Below are 18,180 nucleotides of genomic sequence, written 5' to 3'. Positions count from 1 at the left end.
CTTTGGTGGGGGTGTCGTTGTTTGCACAAACTAAAACTGAACTCTTACTTTTAATAGCTTACATAAAAAGACTCCAGCCTATGTTTCTTCTTACCACATTTCTCCTTCTTGATTGGAAAAAAATATTTAAGAGAATAATAGCTCTAGTCCTCAAATGATAAGGGAGAGAGTAGCATACTATGTTTTGATCCTTTCCCTCTCTCTTTCAATCTAGGCATTTATCGATCCTTATTACTAATTTAGTTATTCTGATTTTGTATTCTCTAAAAATCGAGATAATTGCAACTTAATATTAGATATCATTACTTTTATTCAAGAGGTAAAACATCTTACCTTCCAATTTTAATGGAAACGCCCGCCCCTGGTCCCTCCCGGAGCACCCGTCGCTTGGCCCGGGTCAAGTCCTCACAGATCAGCATCCTCGGGGGAATGGCGCAATCGCCGAGAGACGTTGAAAATCCAAAAAGCTTCACATGAAAAACAAAAAAAATCCAAAAAGCTGCTACGGAAGACCCCAAATGCACCGGCCACCACCAGTCACCTCACTCTCCTAGCCGGTCAAACTGTCGAGGTCTGTGCAAAACGTACAATTACACGCTGACACTGTTTAAAATCCACCCATTGACTCCTATCTTCAAAATTTCAAATCTCTTCTCTGTGCGAGAAAAATGACAAAGAAAAACACCGGATTTTCGCTCCCTTGCCTGGATTAGGGTTTTAGTGCATTCCGAGTCTCTGATGGAGTAGTCTGAATTTGGCAGCCTAATTTACTAATTCGGTTTTGAAGATGTTGGTGGATGAGAGAAGCTCCAATGGTAGCGGGGCAGAGAGTCTGCCGTTGGTTATTCATTCCTCGGTGGCTGCTAACGGGTTTAAAGGCGAAGGAGTCGAAGGGGTTATAACCTATAAGAGAAGAAAGCATCTGAATTCCAGTCTTTCGGTCGCAGCCACCGTTCCTGCAGCTGAGCAGGTTGGGCACCTTCGGGTTTCTTTTGGTCTGGAGATAATGGTGATGCTATTTATTTAAACTGTTCTTTAACTGAAGTTGCTTGTTATGGATTTGTTATGATTTTCAAGATAAAGTTGCATTTTAAGGGGCCCTACTCACTTCAAAATCTTGCTAAAGGATATGATGCGCTCAAAATTCTTGTAAAGATGTGTGATTTTTTCGTCATATGTAAGGAATAGATGATTTGAAGGCTGAATTCGACTCCAGTTACATCTGTCAGTTTGATCGCGAGTGCAACTTGTAGACTGGATCGACTAAGTTCCATTTGGGAGCTTCAAATACCTGGTATGAGAAGAGAGGCCCACATTTCTAGTGGCTTGATGGAAGGCAATATTGATTTTGTTTGCCCCAATCCTGGGTGCTAGCACTCTGTGAATGATTTAAAAAATTTCTGTATCATTATAATGATCTACTATGAAAGGAAGACTCAAGAAAGAGTTGTGGTCAAGATGATCTGAAATTTCTTCTTTTATGATTGCGTTTTCCTTTCTCTTTTGCCAAATTTAGATAAGCACTAGCTTAAATGGTGGAATCTCATTCAAATCTGTCATAATTTACTCTGTTTGTATCCTGGTCTAGCGGTCATAGTGATTGAAGGCATCATGCATGTCTACCATGTGCTTTTCTTCTAAGCAGATTTGAGTTGTAAATGTTATGTAGGTAACAACACCTGAATCAGAGCTGAAACTGAAAAGTCATTGCTTGTGTGTCTGTTACTCTCACTGTTAATAGTTAGAAAGGGGGTAGTGGTGGGACTAGGATGTCCAATAGATGTTTATGCATCACATAATTTTTGTCTATGTTTGATACTTCTTGTTGGTTGAATCATTTTGTGGGTTACTTTGCAAGATTGGGAATTTTTTTTGAAGGATATGACTATATAGAGTTTCAATTCACTGCACCCTTTTCTAGGAGAATCATCTTAACTATCATTACCGAGACAGACAAAGAGGGTGATTTTCAAATTTATTTTTGAAATGTAATTTTTTTTTTTGAAATGTGATTTTCAAATTTTAAATACTTCATTTCAATTTTTTTTAAATACTTAAAAATTAAAATTAAACCTTAAGGGGTGCCTAAACTTCCATATTGTCAAACATGTTTGTTAAGTTTAAGTAATGATTGCCTTCCCATCCAAAGTAAGATCCTACCATTGAGAAATGATTCATGGTGTCTTAAGTGCATGTTCTTGTTTTCACCTGCAACGTGTGATGTCCCTTCATGACACCTCATCATAACTGATTACATTAACTTATTTTAGGAGATATCTTTTGTTTTTACTTAGATTTTTAGTGAGCAACAAACTGCTTGTGATTTTGAGCTACATTTTGTGAGATATCTATATCTAAAGTAGCAAAATTTAGTTTTGTCAAAAATATTTTCTTTTCCTATTTTTTCTCTTATTACTTCTTCATACATTGTCGTGAATTGGGTTTCCTTTGTTCCCAGAGTCCTAGTTTTTTAGACAAATTTCCCTTCTAATCAAAGAGTTTTTGTCAGACTTAATCGCTCCATGTTGGCATCTTTTGTTCCTCTATTTTCTCCCCATTCACACATTAGTTTCTTTAAGTTTCCATGTCCATGTGAACTTCTTATTTTGCAATGTTTCATGTTTCTTATTGCAACCTGAGTTTCATATTTTCTTCGTCATGACTTCTTTGCTTAACTCTGGCCTAGTTTGTCTTGCTGTTTGGTGAATAGCTAGTGTTAATGTTGTGTTTCGTTTCTCCTAGTTTTGAAGTCCTTGAAAAACTTGCAAGATTGATAGAGTAGTGTTCAATCAATTAAAGGATTGTTGTCCTGTTATGATGTGTTCAATTTCTTCTCTCCTTGATGCCAAGATTGGTCATTAAGCATCTTGTGAATGAATCTACAACAAAATGGGGTGACTGAAAGGAAAAACTGAAATTTACTTGAGGTGGCACATATATTATTATCTCAAATGAATATTCCTAAGTCATTTTGGGGGCGATGCTATTTTATTCTCGTGTTATTTGATTAACCATATGCCTTCATCCTTTTATCCAAACTATCTCAAATGAATTTTATTTGCTCCTTTTAATGTTGATTAAATTAGGAATACTATGTATTGTTGAATTTTGTGTGGTGAAATCTTATGATGATACGGGATACATCTTCTAGTTTTCAATCTAATAATATCTAGAGGTTGTTTTATTGCAGTCTAGAAGTGAATTATTGGATAAGGCTCAGGAGGGTGTTGTTGATACTTTACTCAATAATTTGAGGCATCTCCACCATGTTAGTGATTCTGAGGAGGACAGCTGGATGTGTGTTTTAGAGCAGATACTACAGTCATTACATCCAAGTGAAGGTGGAATTCAGATCCCTGTACAAGATGTGCTTGCATGGATTAGGGTAAATGTCAACTGTCTTCTTTTTGACAACCTTTTCCTTCACCTTTCTGTCTTGAAAATTAAGAACCTCAATCAACTCAAAATGATATTCAGCTTTCCATATACAACTTCTTTGAATGTTGGTTCTTAATAAAATACACTTTTGAATAATTTTCCTTTAAAGAGCTATAATGATGTTCTGTCAACATTAAGTTATGTCTGGAGCACTTGTATGACCTACCATGTATGTGTATGGTAGCGACATGGAGCCAACATGTAGGCTCCACCATCAATTGGTCAGTTTGCCGAGATCACACCCTATAAATTTTATAGCTATGAGGTCATTGGCATACAAATCAGCAGCTAACAGATAGGTTGGGCTGGCAGATACATCCACTCAGGAAATTGCTATCATTGAATTGGTAGATTTTGACCACAATCCTCCAATGTCTGTTCCCTTATCTTAAATGCACAATATCCTAATTTTTTCTAAATTCCTGGCACTTCTCTGCTCTTCTAGATGGCATCTAAGTATGGCCATTGTTTTCCATCAAAACCTTCTGACAGGGTGGGAATTTTGTCTTTGTTTTGCAGGAAACTGTACATGCTAACAAGAATAATAGTTTGAAACGCTCCTGTAAAATGACAAGGGAAACTCATAATATGGTAGCTTCTTGTAATGTTGCCACAGACTCTGTCGGGCTTATTAGAGATAAGTCTCAAAAATTTTCATGCTATCTACCTTATGGTCCTTCCATTACAGAAAAATGTCAGAGAGTTTTCCTTGAAGTTATTGCTTCGGACAAGTTTATTTCACTATGTAGGTTACTCTGTGAGAACTTCCAAGGCATCAAAGCTGAAAATGTTCTTAACTTTAGCCTCATCAATTCACGGATTAAAACTGGGGAATATGAGAAGTCTACTGTGCTTTTCGATGCTGATATTCAACTGGTAAATCTCTTGCTAACTCAATAATAATATGCTTGGTGTTCTGTATGTTGTAGCTTTTGCCATAAATATCCTTCCATTGAGGACTTTTACGGTCCTTGTGGTCAATTTTGTTCTGACCCTTCAGATCTATGGTACCTGGTTTGCATTTTGCGACTGATGTCAGATATTACGATAGATCCTTTTTTTTTTTTTTTTTTTGATAAAGGTTCTGGGCTTTGTTTATAGTTTTCTTTATCCTATTAGATAACTTACTTATAAGAAGTTAGTTACTAATCAAAATATAAGTTAAAAATTACCCTTGTGCCTGCTGGAGGTTTAATATGAAAATAGAGCTCTTTCTATATAGTATTTTTTTTTTTTTTTGAAATGTCCTTCTTCTTCTTCTTCTTCTTCTTCTTCTTCTTCTTCTTCTATATAGTATGGAAATGTAATTATGCTCTTTTGCCCATACAAAAATAATATGATGTATGATTAACTAATCATATACCAAGGCTTGGTTTAAGCGGTTGTGAGCTCTCTAGGTTGTCATAAGATAGATCAAGTTTCACACATGAAGCCTCTGTCAAATTCCTATATTTCTCTAAAATACTGATCTATCTTTAGAATCATCCATGCTTTATCTTTTGATAATATATTCAATTCTTGAACTGGCCGTTCCACTTGTAACATTGATTTTTGGAGCTGTTCTTGCATTTCTTAATCCTTACTCTCATTCGTCATCAGAAATGCTCCTGGCTGTACCTTTATCATGGTCTGAATCGTTTTATACATTGCAGATAGAAAAGCTTCTCAAAGAATTGTCCTTATACATCTAGATCCCTAGTTTAGGTTACAAAGGCTGGCTGTTCCCATATGCAATCTGGCCTAGAAACTTCTTCTTTAGCTCATCTATCTCACAAGGAATTGGCTTCTTTAAGAACAAGAAGCCACACTATATCTCTACCTACTGCCTAGTCTGCAATCTCATCAAGTTGGGAGGCACATCTCTGTGTAGGAGACATATTTTGGATTCCCTGTTGATTATTTTTTGCAAAGTCCCCTCCTAAGGTCCCAGGGCTGGAGAATCTTTGACAGTGTAATCTCAGCTGATTCAATAGAGCTTCCGTCCCAACATCCAGCAGGCCCGGAGTAAAATAGCAGTACTTCAGCACTGAGCTCTTATATATCCACCGAATTCAGCAGGACCTGGATTTTCATCAAGTAGCCGTCAAAATTCATCTTAAACTTTGTTTCTCCAGTGATTTTTACAATCAAGGTTTGGAATGGTGGCATTTGCTTTAATGAGCAGGCTCACATAAGTGCTGAATGAATTGTCTTCTTCAACTACAATCCCTGCTTGGTTATTGGACTCTGTAAAAGTTCTCTTGTTTCTTTCTATCCATAACTGCCAGATCACTGCTGCAGTAGCAGCTCTCCATTGAATCATGCCAAATTTTGGCAAGGGCTACGTGTGGCATTGCTTTACGAAACTCAAGGATTCTTCTGGAAAGACATAGAGCTACCAAAGATTCCAAAATGATTGCCCCCTGAATAGAGGAACTATAAGAACAGTGAAGCAGTATTTGATTTAGTATTTCTTCCTTTTCTCTGCAAAACATGCACAAGTTGTTTAAGATTACCTGGCCCTCTCACTCGTTTCATCGCAAGTCAGTGCTTTCCCAAAAGATGCTGTCTAGATGAAGTATCACCTTCCGAGGGCCCACTAACTTCTAAGAGTAGCCTACTTCTTGAGCTTTAGATGAAGGACAAGTTACTGAAATTAGTGCATAGTAAGATGCCACTGTGAAGCAGCCCGAAGTACAAAAATTTAATGTAAACTAAAGTTCTTGGACACTGCTATCCTTACTTATCTCTAACAGTTTATTTTCTTTTTTTCTGTGTATAAAATGTCTCTTTCACAGTCAATACAATGAGAACTAATTCACGTAATCTGAGCTATTAACAAGTAGTTAAACAGGAAACTGAAAGTTCTCAGCAGTTGGGCTGAAACTAAAGCCTTGTAAATCTGCAGTTTCTTTTTAATTTGATTTTTTAATAGACTGCAGAATAAATGAAACTTGAACTTGGATGGAACTTCTGTTGGTTATAAAAAGTGCCTTTCATGCAACATACTGTAACAGAAGAATGTCACATGAAATTGTGATTGTTTAAGAGTTGTTAAGTTAAAGCAATGTTTCAGGCAGCTTCCAGAAATTCATGGTGCTTATTTTGACCGTTATCTCTATTCACAATTATCCACTAATTAATCTTGATATGCTAGACCATTTCCCCTAATAATAGCATAACAGAAGGCCTTTCTTAAAAAAATAAAAAAAAGAACAGAAGAGGTTCTAGGTAATAATGTCTTTCTTTGAATTCTAATAATAATATTAAAATACCAGTCCGAGGGCATTTTGGTCATTTTCCATATTCTGATTTATCTTAGCATAGTTCTGCTAGATAGATGATTTCATTAAACTCTTATGTTTCTAGTTTCATTCAAATCAGAGTTGTACTATATGAGTTATAGGAGTTTTTTAACTCAAGGCATTTTTGTCCTTTCTTGTAATTATCACTTATAGGTTTAATAAAGGGGGGGGGGGGCTCATGCTTTTCTGGCATGAACGCAAACTCAGCCAAGGCTGCTTCTTCCTCCTCTCTTCTCTCAGCCTTTTCTTCCTCTTTCTCTCAATTCTCCTTCTTTATATGGTATTAGAGTTGTGAAGGCAGTCTTGCGCAGATCTTCTTCAGTTTTGTGACTTTTTCCTCTCTATTCAACGACCCTATTGAAGGTTCTTCTAACAATTTCTGGATTGGTAAGGTAAAAGTTCAATTTTTGCCTCTTTGTTTTTCCTGCCATAACCAATTAGTTGATGGATTCTACTATCAATTAGGCGATTAAGATGTTTTAAAGCCCTTCAAGGGACCCTACTTGAATCCCTAGCTTCATTGTTACCTACGCAACCTAACCAGGGCTTGCGTCATCCTCCCCAAAGCTTGCATCATTCATCTTACATGCAATTAACTTTCTTTTATTCAATTTTCCACTTCAATTGGAAAGTGCGACTGCTGTCAATTACTGGTTGTGTACCTGGAGTGAAATTGTGCCCTAATTCCTTGGATTGTGGGGCCCACTTGCATATGCAAGGTAAATTGAGTTGGGAAAAGTGATCTTTTGTGTAGTGAGGCATTGCATTGAATTGTGATCTTTTTGGGGAAATCAGGTCGCTGAATCCAGCATACCAGTTGGTCCAAAGGGCAACTGAGAATTTAGATGGAAAACACTCTTAGCCTATTCAGATAACATCCATCAGATTAAATGGGTCAAAGTATGTGAATTGGTCAAGATCCATTCTTATGTCTTTGAAGGCTAGAAGAATGGCTAAATACATAAGAGATGATCCCCTTATACTAGTAACTGAAGGCTGGGAAGCAAAGGACAATCAAGTTATGACTTGGTGGTGAACAGTATGAAGTCACGGTTTAATGACCAGACCAAAGAGATGTGGACAACTTTGGCTTCCGTTTTGTCTCAAGAGAGTAGTTTGTCTTGAATTTATGAGCTATATATCCAGTATTTTCATATGAACCGAGGAGATAGATCAATGACAAATTATTTTATTAAAATGAGAGGTATCCTATAGGAAATCAAAACCTTTCATCCATTCATTGCAAATATTGAGGACATTCGTAAGGAAAAAAATCAGATTCATATTGCCAGATTTTTAGATGGTTTGGGGTTTGAATATGATCTCATTCAAGCCAAGTTGTTGGTCAATGACGATGTGACTACTCTTGACCAAGCCTTTAACAAAGTCATCGGGCAGATATGCGGTCGTAAGTACAACCTGAAAAAGATGTTTGATTATGAAATGCTGCCGCTCTTAACCTTTGGTCATCCACCGGTAAGCTCGAGGGTCGTTGTCGTGGTAGTAGTAGCAGAAGTAGAGGATGAGACTTTTTTACTTGAGGCCATGGCCGAAATGATAGAGGGGATCGAAAATGTATTCAATATGGTCGATCTAACCATATCTCCGACAAGTGTTGGAAGAAGTTTAGTAAGCCCACCTAGGCCAATTCCATAGTCACGGACAAAGATGGTACCTCTCACAATGGTTTACATGATGAGATCCAACAACTACTGCTACAGTGGTTTGGCCAGTTGATTTCACCTCCTAGATCCTTCGTCCTTAACAGTGCCTCAATGGTGAGCATAGGTATGATTTCATAGAATGTGTCCCACCCTCCCTCCTGGATCATTGATTCAAGGGCATCTACCCATATGTCAGGTATGTCCTCTTTATTTCAGTCCATTCATCCTTCTGATGGATCCACCTCCCTAATTGGAGGGGAGGGTATTATACATACCCTATAACTTGTATTTTCCCTCTTTTTCTTTTTCTTTTTTATAAAATTCACACATCCTATAAAAAAAAAAATACCTCTTCACAAATATCCTTGAATCCAGTTCTTTTTGTCCCGAAATTTCCAATCAACCTCTTATCCGTGACTTACATCACTAATTCTTGAAATTGTTCAATTACTTTATCTCCTAATTGTGTTTTTTAGGACTTGTAGATGAAGAGGACATTTGGTTCTAGGCATAAGAAGGGAGGGCTCTACTTACTGGATGATGTCTCTATTCCCAAAGTTGTAATACTTGTAGACTCCTCATACTTATGGCACCTATGCTTGGGGCATCTAATACCATTTCTTTCCTTTCCTTACCAGCAGATATTTCTTTTGATTGTGAGTCTTGTCAATTGGGAAAACACCGTCGAACCAGTTTCCTAGTTAGTTCTAGTCCTAACACCAAAATGTTTGAATTAATTCATTCTGATGTATGGGGTCCATGTCGGGTTCCCAATCCATTTGGTTTCTAGTATTTTGTTTCTTTTATTGATGATTTTAGTCGGGTAACTTGGGTATATCTCCTACGACAAAAATTCCAAGTATTTAATGTATTCCTGAATTAGTTTGGTGCTTGTATCCATGTTTCTGGTGTTGATAATAGATTGGAGTTGTTGAAGAGAAGATATGGAAGCCTCTTACATGACCCTCACAGTAAGTAGTCTCACATAGCCAAAATTAATATGGTGGAGTTTTACAAGAGTCACAAAAGGTGGTCTCATAGGAAAGTCTCAGTTTAAAGGTACTTTAGTTATGTTAGTCTTCTATTTATGTTGAGTTATTTAATTATGCTATGACTTATATTTAAGTATTAGAGTTTAGGGGACCCTCTATCCCCTCTTCTATTCACCGTCATTGGGGAACAATTAGCTGCAATGATCCGCTCAGCCAAATCTACTGGATGGCTAAGTTCTGTCTCCCCTAACCCTGCACTTGATGTTAACCTCCTCCAATATGCAGATGACACTATTCTTTTCTATGATGGCACTCTCGATCAAATTCAGAATCTTAGTGCTGTACTGAGCTTATTTGAAATCTCGTCTGGGCAAAAAATCAGTTAGGAAAAATCCTCCATCTCAGGATACAATATAGAGCCAGGCCTTCTTAACTCTATGACCAACTACTTGGGCTACTGCATTGAACTATCCTCTGGAACATATTTGGGGCTTCCTCTGACCCCTCGTCTCCCCTCTAAGGCTTCTTGGCACCCAGTCATTGAACGTCTTGAAGGGGGACTTGCCACCTGGAGGGGGAAATTTCTCCCAAAAGCAGGCAAATTAGTTCTCATCAAATCATGTTTTCAAGGAATCCCCAACTATTATTTGTCCATGTTTCATTGCCCTTCATCTTTCAAAAACAGAATTGAGTTCATTAAGAGACTCTTCCTTTGGGGAGGTCCTAACGGCGAGAAAATTTATCATCTGGTCAAATGGGAGGAGGTTTGTAAGCCAAAAGATCTAGGTGGGCTGGGAATTCGAGACACATCTACAACGAACTCTGCCCTGCTGCTTAAATGGATTTGAAAATATAACATGAATCATCATTTGCTCTGGAGAACTTTCATCAAGGAAAAAACAAATATTTCCTCTAGTTGGTGGATAGAAGGAGGGAGAATCCGCTCTCTCTCACCTGCATGGAAAAAAATTGCTCAACTCCTTCCCAATTTCAAAATAGCTACCAAATGTTATATTGGCAATGGAAATACATCGAAGTTCTAGAATAACTGGTGGGTTGGCCAAACTCCTCTGAAAAATAGCTTCCCAGTTATCTTTGGCCTCGCAAGTAACCAAGAGATTACTATTTCGGATAGTTTGTCAGAAAATGGAGATTGGAATCTTAACCTAAGAAGGCATCTTACTGATGATGAAGCTCTCCTAGCGTCCCAACTCCTCCTCACTCTTCCTCGCAGCCAAATGAACACATATGAAGATACCCTAATTTGGACTCCTTGTCCAAAAGGATCTTTCTCCTCATCTTCTGCCTATGCACTCCTAAACAACCTCTTAGATCATCCTAAGCACCCAACGGCTCAAGCTTGGGATCTGCTAGCCCTCCCACGAGCCAAATTCTTCGTTTGGTCTTCCTGCAGAAACAAAATATTGACCTCTGATGCTTTAATTCGTAGAGGCACCTCAATCTTGGACCATCACTGCCCGTTCTGCATAAATTCCCCAGAAACAGCAACCCACATCCTCCTTTCCTGCAAGTATGCCTACCAAGTTGGGACAACCCTTTTAAACAAATTTGGCCTCCAATTCTGTGCTTTGAGAAACCTGGCTGACACTATTCTCTCTCTGGTCAACTCGCAGCTTCCAAAGCTAGGGAGAATGATTATATCTTGTTGCATCGGGCATATTATCTGGGCTCTCTGGAAAGAACGCAACAAAAGAAAATTCAAATTCAAGTCTTGCTCTATTGAGGTCTTGTCCGGCCAAATAGCAAGCCAAGTCTCTGTTTGGCTTTTAAATAAAAAAAAATTCAAAAAATTCAGTGCCTCAAACTTTAGAGGAAATTGACTATCTATATCTGAGACGTCCTTCCCGCTCGCCCCCCTACTATGGCCACATGGACACCCCCTCCACCTGGATATATAAAGGTCAACTTTGATGGCAGCGCTTTAGGCTGCCCTGGTCCTGCAGGTTTCGGTGGTGTTCTTCATAATGGAAATAACGAACTTTTCTCATATGCTGGCCCCCTTGGCAGATCAGACTCTACTATTGTAGAACTCGTTGGACTTCTGCATGGGCTCAAGGTCTTCTCCAGCCATCTCTCTGGCCCACTCTATATTGAAGGCGACTTAGCAGTAGTCATCAATTGGTGCGCAAATCATGATCACCCCCTTGGCAACATTGGGATATATTCAAGGAAATCTGTAATTTACTTTTTGGGCTAAATTGTATGTGGAAAAACATTCCACGCTCTGCTAACCACTTAGCAGACTCTCAGGCTAAAGCGGGTGTGTCTCTCCAACACTTTGTTGTGGAACCAGACCCTTAACTAGGTTTGTATTTCTCTCTTTTATCAATATACGCACTTTCATAAAAAAAAGTATTAGAGTTTGGGTGTAATTGGGACAAGGGTAGTTTAATTGTAATTGGGCTCTATTACTTTCCTCTATTATAAATAGGGTTTCATGTATTACATCAAGTCAATAAAGTTTTTCTCTTTTCCATAAATTCAACATGGTATCAGAGCAGGTTTTGTGAGTTGACTTGGTCAATCCGCAGAGATAATGTGATCCTTTTCTTATCTATTATCTCTAGCAGTTTAGGTTTGTATCTATATTTTTTTCTTTTCAGTCCCTATACTCGTTGTTTGCTTTGCATTTCCCCTCTATACTGAGCTTTTCATATTGCATATTATATATTTATGAAAATATATTCGAGACTGCAAGAGAGGTTCAACAACAACAAAAAACTTTAACTTTCGAACCATTTTATGCTATCAAGAACGAGACTTTATACGGAGAATTATATATTAAAAGAAAGAGTTGTAAATCTATTTTCTTACCTATTCAACCAATTCTAGATCTGAGTTTTTTATATGGAGATATTGATCTTGGAAGAGTCAATGGTCATGGTAGCAAAAGGAGAAATAAAACTTAGTTCGGCCAAATTATAGAGATCAAAATCTATTAGATTATTTATCTCAAAAGAAGTATATTTTATGAAGAAAAGTTGTACTTGGATAAAAGGTATTTAAGTCTAGTTTCAGAAGGAAAAAATTTCATGCCAATCTGATCTATATTTAAGGATATATTTGCATTGGAAGAATCAAACGTCATGCTAGTAACCTGTTGCATTGATTTATTCGACTAAAGATCATGGATGGCTACCTTCGATTAGTTATCATTTGGCTTTTGATGTCCCTATTCTGTAGTATGCAGGCGATACTATTATTTTTGGGGTTGGTACTCTTGATGGGATTAGAAGGATAAAGGCGGTGCTTGGTTTATTTGAGTTGGCTTCGGGACAAAGGGTTAACTGGGGGAAGATTGCTCTAATGGGCTTCAATATTTTTTTTTTATTATGAATGATGCGTATATTGATAAAAAAGGAGAAGAGAAAAACAATAAGAAAATTACAAACTTAGGTCCGGGGGTCTGACTCCACAACAAAGTGTTGGAGAGAAATGCCCGACTTGAAATGGGCTTCAATATTGATTATGAGAGTCTCTCGGTTATGGCTAGCGAGTTGCGATGTTCAATATTTCAGTTCCTACCGCTTATCTTTGGCTCCCCTTATTCACTGGGTCCAAAAGTCTTTGGAATCCTCTGGTTGAGAAGTTGGAATTGCGGTTTGCCATTTGGAAGGGTCGTCTTCTCAGTAAGGTAGGTAGACTCACTCTTCTCAAGTCTTGTATTGTAGGCATTCCTATCCTTCCTACCTTGTCCTGCATCCATCTGTCAGCATCTGGGAAAAATCAAAAGTCGCTTTCTTTGGAGAGGATCATGTGCTGATTTTTAGTTTCATTTGGTGAATTGGAAGGATGTTTCTATTGCTAAAATGGATTTGGAGATTCAATTCATGTGCCCCAATTTACGGAAAAACATGGTTGTTTGGAAGCTTGGCTGGTCCTTCTCTTGGTGGACATCTAGTGGTAGAAGGAGGACTTTGTCACTGATTTGGAGATCCATATATTTATTTCTCTTGATCTTTCGCTCGCCCATTAGATATTATGTGGGTAATGGTCAATCTGTAAAATTCTGGGGGGACTGGTGGATCGGAGTCAAGTCTTTGATGAGTACTTTTGATGGTCTTGCCCGATTATCCTCACAGTCGGAGATCTCGGTGGCTGATGCTCATAGTGATATAGTTGGAACATCAATCTTCGTCGTGATCTTTTGGATTTTGAGGCTTTGGACGCTAGTTGGTTTTTGGAGACTTTTGTATTGGGCCAGAGTTCGGCCTCATGAACCTGGCAAGTTAGTGTGGTTGCCCGATAAGGGTGGATCATTTACAGTTTCCTCAACCTATCTTTTCACCGGAGGTCGGTCTCATTCATTTATTGTGCATGACATGGCTTTCACTTGGCACTTGTGTGCTCCTCCTAAAATTAAATTCTTCATGTGGAGTGCATGTCTCAACAAGATTCTTACAACTGATAATCTCCGGTGGCGGAGTCTCCTTTCAGTTGATGCCCTCTGTCCCCTTTGCGGATTGGAAGAGGAATCAGTTTGTCACTTCCTCCTTCTATATCCCTTCTCTTGGCAGGTTTGGTCTCTGGTTCTATGCCACATTGGTCTTAAGTTCTGCTTGCTTGCGGATTTGATTTCTACCAACAGGATGCACTTGGGCACTGTTCTATCGGGGCTTGGGAAATTGCTGATTTATGCTTGTGTGGCTTATATCCCGTGGGGTCTTTGGGCTGAAAGGAATTCCAAGAGATTCAAAAGAAAATTTGACACTATGGAGAGAGTTGCTGACTTTATTGCGGGCAAATTTCTTCTTGGCTACGCATCAAGAAGGTTTTTTCTCCTTTCTTGGGATCAACTATCCGGGAAAACTGGTTGTGTTTGGCACAACTGCAGATCTCCTCGCGCTCCCCACCATCCAGGAATGGTAGCTTCCCCGTTCCAGATTTCTCAAGCTTAATTTTGATGGCTTTTTTCTCGGCAATCCGGGGTTAGCGGGCTTTCATGGGGTCATTCGGGATTCAACCGGTAATCATATCCTTTGCTGGCTCCCTTGGAATTGCTGATTCGGTGATGATTGAGCTTTCGGGTCTTCTCCATGGCCTTCACTTTTTTCGTGACCATTGTCATGGTCCTCTCCAAATAGAAGGGGACTCCAAAGTCGTGATTGGCTGGTGTGCTCAAGCTTCTGCTCCTCCTTGGCGCCATTGAGATATTTTCTTCGAGATCATGGATGTAACTTCTCTTTTTTATTGTATTTGGTCTCACATTCCGAGATCTACTAATTTTATAGTTGATGTCCTAGCTAAGCAGGGAGTTTACCTTCATTCTCTTGTTGTTATGGGATCTCTCCCTTGAGTTTTGTGGCCTTTTAGTGTTGCTTTCCTCTTAATAAAATCATTCTTTCTAAAAAAACCAAGCCCGATATATCCTTTGTTGCGAGTTGTGAGCCAATTCATGGAAAACCCTTAGAAAGTGCATTTAGAAGCTGTTAAAGGATTTTAAAGTATTTGAAAGGTATCCCTGGAAAAGGTTTGTTGTATTCTCAAAATGACAAAATAGATGTGCTTGGATATTTTTATGCAGATTATGCTAGATATAAAATGGATAGATGGTCTACTTTCAGGCTACTATTGCTTTGTTGAGGGTAACTTAATAAGTTGAAAAAGTAAGAAACAAACAATTGTGGCCAGGTCGAGTGCAAGGGTGGAAATATAGAGTAATGGCTCACACTGTTAGTGAGCTTATGTGGGTTAAATCTGTTCTTGTTGAGTTTGGTTTTCATATTTCAGAACCCATGGTTATGAACTGTGACAAACTGGTTGCTATCTTCATTGCAAGCAATCCTATATTCCACGAGAAAACTAAACATATAGAGGTTGATTGTCATTTTATCAAAGATGCAAAGGAAAAGTGATTGCTCCATAAGTGAAATCATCAGATCAACTTGGAGATGTGTTTACTAAACCTCTGGGGATATGTGAACACTTGGTTTTCTGTTACAAGGTAGGATTGTTTGATATGTACTCTCTAGGTTGGGGGGAGTGTTAAAATCCCTTGGAGGATATTTTGATCATTTTTCATATTCTCTTAGCATAGTCTATTAGATGCATAATTTCATTAAACTCATGTTTCAAAGTTTCATTCAAATCAGAGTTGTATTATATGAATTATAGGAGTAACTAAGGGCATTTTTTTTCTTTTCTTGTAATTATCACTTAAGGGTTCAATAAAGGGGGGGGGGGGGGGGGGGGGGGAGCTTGTGCTTTTCTAGCATGAACTCCAAGGCTGCTTCTTCCTCCTCTCTTCTCTCTCAAATCTCCTTTACAAATAACATAAAAGAAGAGGCATTATTTACACCTCTCATTTTCTATTCCTGAAATCTACAATGAGCATTTACCCACAGGAAAGGAAACCTGACCGAATTGCACTTGAGATATTCTCTTTTATGTGTAATTTCAGTGTATCTTGTAAAACAAACTTGCAGCTAAACACATAAGAAATGGATGGTTTGTATTGAAGAAGTATAACTTGAAGCTGTTGTTCTCTCATTTGACAGAACAGGGTGTGACATAGTTTCCTTCAGACTTTTGAGTATCTTTTCAGTTTCATTTTGGCTGAATTAATAATCATATGCAAACTGCTTACAGGTATGGGAAAGGCTCAAGAAGATTGGAAATGAGATGGTGCGTCTGGCTGATAGCCTCTCAAACGCATCTCAGAAATCCTATCAGAATCAGGTAAATGCTGGCTGTGTCATTGTATCAAGGTTTTCATTTCCACTGAGATATCTGTATGACTCAAACACTTAGTTTGATTTGAGCATGTGAGCTGTTAAAACATCTTTTGAAACTGGAAGTCTGTTCGGTTCCAGACATTTGGATTGTCTTTTTTTCTTTCTCCCTTTCTGTTTAGCACATGTCCCCCCTCATTTCATGTTTTACTTTCCTGTATATCGTAAGGTTGGAAATATGGCAGTGGCGACAGCTGGGGCACACAAATTTGAGGTATGTCATTGTGCTTTTCTACAAATTTTGTGTGGATTTCCCTAACTCTATAGCAGACAAACTTGGTTAGACTGGGTGTTTCATTCCACAATTTTTCATCGAGGGGTACTCTCCACTTTTGATGTTCATTGATGAGATCTTTCTGTATTTTGTCGATTGTTAACTTGCATAGATTTGTACATTCTTCTCTTCTTTTTATGACATTTTTATCTGCTCTTTCAAGAAAAAAAGAAGATATTCTCACGATTTTCCAGGAAATTTTTTCCCTAACTATCAGTTAGGCGTCAACTTTAAACCTTATTCACATTAGTTTGGTTGATCATACTGTCATTTCATTATGTAAATCTCACAAAAAAGGCTTGGGTATTAACCTTGTTGCCCTTGACATTACAGTTTTAAGTATATTTTGCATGCAGGAGGTAAGCCAAGTTGGATCTGCTCAAAAGGGTTTTATGCATTTGGTTCCTGCAAAACAAGTTCCTTCTGATGGATCAGAACAGCTTACTAAACTTGAACACAATGATGCATGTGGTCTGAACAAAACTGGTGTTTGTGGGCAGTGTGGTTTAGCAGCTACTGGGACACAAAGTCTTATTTGTGATGGCTGTGAAGCAATGTACCACTTTTCGTGCATGAAGTCAGTTATTGGAGAGATTCCCACCAGAAGCTGGTACTGTGAAATCTGCTCTGCAAACGGTAAAGATTCACCACAATCTGACTGGACCCAAAGCCAGTCAGAAGCAGAGCCGCATCAAGATTGTGTTGTTTGTGAGAGGCTAAAAGGTTCAAGAACACGAACTAATGGGAGTCACAGTAACACGGAGATGGTGACCACAACTTTGTCCAGCAACTCTGGGGAAAGCTGTCATTACAGTTCGGAAGAAGTTGATAGACGGAAAGAACTCGTAAGGAAAGGCAAACAACGTGTGTGTAAGAGATGTAAAACTGGTGCAAAGGAAACTATGACGTTTCTTGTGTGCGGACATGCCCACTGCCCTCACAAGTACTACCACCAAAGCTGCCTGACTAGCACGGAGATTAACAGACACGGAGAGGTGTGGTACTGCCCTTCATGTCTTTGCAGGGGCTGTTTAATTGATAAAGATGATGACAAAATAGCCCTGTGTGACGTTTGTGATGAGGCATACCATATATATTGCATGGTTCCACCTCGCACTTCTATACCTAAAGGAGATTGGTATTGTATCTTTTGCAATATTCAGATCAGAATGAGAGAAAGAAGGTTAGGACGAAATCCTGTGAAGGGGGTTGCTGCTGGATCGATGGATGTACTTTTGAACGCTGCTGAAAAGTTGCATTCTGAAGAGAGGAGTAACAACATTTAGCAGAACTAGACCATAGATTTTTTTTGGATTTTGTACTCTACTCTGTGTCAATTGTGTCGTAAGAGTGTATGCTCGATGTAACCTACGCCAAGGACGTCTACGTCTAGTGTCGGGAAGCCTCTCGAGGTTCTGTATTACTATGTATCAATGTACTTGTCATGTGTAGTATCGATATCTTGGGGGAGTAAACACATTGACAGCCTGCAAGGAAAGATACGGCTCCCAAATTCATGTGATGTACGGGGCCAACAAAATGGCTGGCACCGGAAGAAACTTGCCCTGTATTTTTGCCTTTTGCTTGAATGACGGATGTTTGGAAGCCATGCCCTCATCGCTTTCCCGTCTTAAAAAGCTCTTGTTATGCAGGGTAGATGGTGGGATTAAAGTTGCGTTACTAGAGACTGTTTTCCTTTCAAAATATCACACAATTAAGCATAAAATTGTTTTGCAATCCAGTTCATTGGAACCAGAGGGGATCAAGTAAAATTCA

At 38.7% G+C, this 18,180-nt stretch overlaps 1 protein-coding gene across 3 annotated transcripts; it reads left to right on the top strand.

The window, feature by feature from the left end:
* The first annotated feature begins 436 nt into the window (after positions 1 to 436).
* LOC137946441 (PHD finger protein EHD3) lies at positions 437 to 17,879 on the top strand. 3 transcript variants are annotated; one of them, XM_068792727.1, is made up of 6 exons: positions 437 to 970; positions 3,191 to 3,385; positions 3,958 to 4,314; positions 15,988 to 16,077; positions 16,300 to 16,344; positions 16,761 to 17,879. In XM_068792727.1, exons 1-6 carry the CDS (start codon positions 788 to 790, stop codon positions 17,688 to 17,690), a joined length of 1,800 nt encoding a protein of 599 aa, XP_068648828.1. In that variant the 5' UTR covers positions 437 to 787; the 3' UTR covers positions 17,691 to 17,879. The 3 variants fall into 3 exon arrangements, with proteins under 3 accessions (XP_068648828.1, XP_068648829.1, XP_068648830.1); XM_068792728.1 differs by having other exon boundaries at positions 16,300 to 16,345; positions 16,903 to 17,879; XM_068792729.1 differs by lacking the exon at positions 437 to 970 and adding an exon at positions 1,190 to 1,294.
* The last annotated feature ends 301 nt before the right edge of the window (positions 17,880 to 18,180 follow it).

The sequence above is a fragment of the Aristolochia californica genome, unplaced genomic scaffold (assembly GCF_029961685.1).
Source record: "Aristolochia californica isolate CCGP_79_NKW_82.1479 unplaced genomic scaffold, dmAriCali1.0.hap1 SCAF_12, whole genome shotgun sequence".
NCBI lineage: Eukaryota > Viridiplantae > Streptophyta > Magnoliopsida > Piperales > Aristolochiaceae > Aristolochia > Aristolochia californica.
This window is presented reverse-complemented; position numbering and strand designations above follow the sequence as displayed.

Coding starts and splice junctions, on each gene's coding strand:
- LOC137946441 (XM_068792727.1), top strand. CDS start 788: ATGTTGGTGGATGAGAGAAGCTCCAATGGTAGCGGGGCAGAGAGTCTG. Junction 971..3,190: donor CCGTTCCTGCAGCTGAGCAG/GTTGGGCACCTT, acceptor GTTTTATTGCAG/TCTAGAAGTGAATTATTGGA. Junction 16,345..16,760: donor CTGGGGCACACAAATTTGAG/GTATGTCATTGT, acceptor TTTTGCATGCAG/GAGGTAAGCCAAGTTGGATC.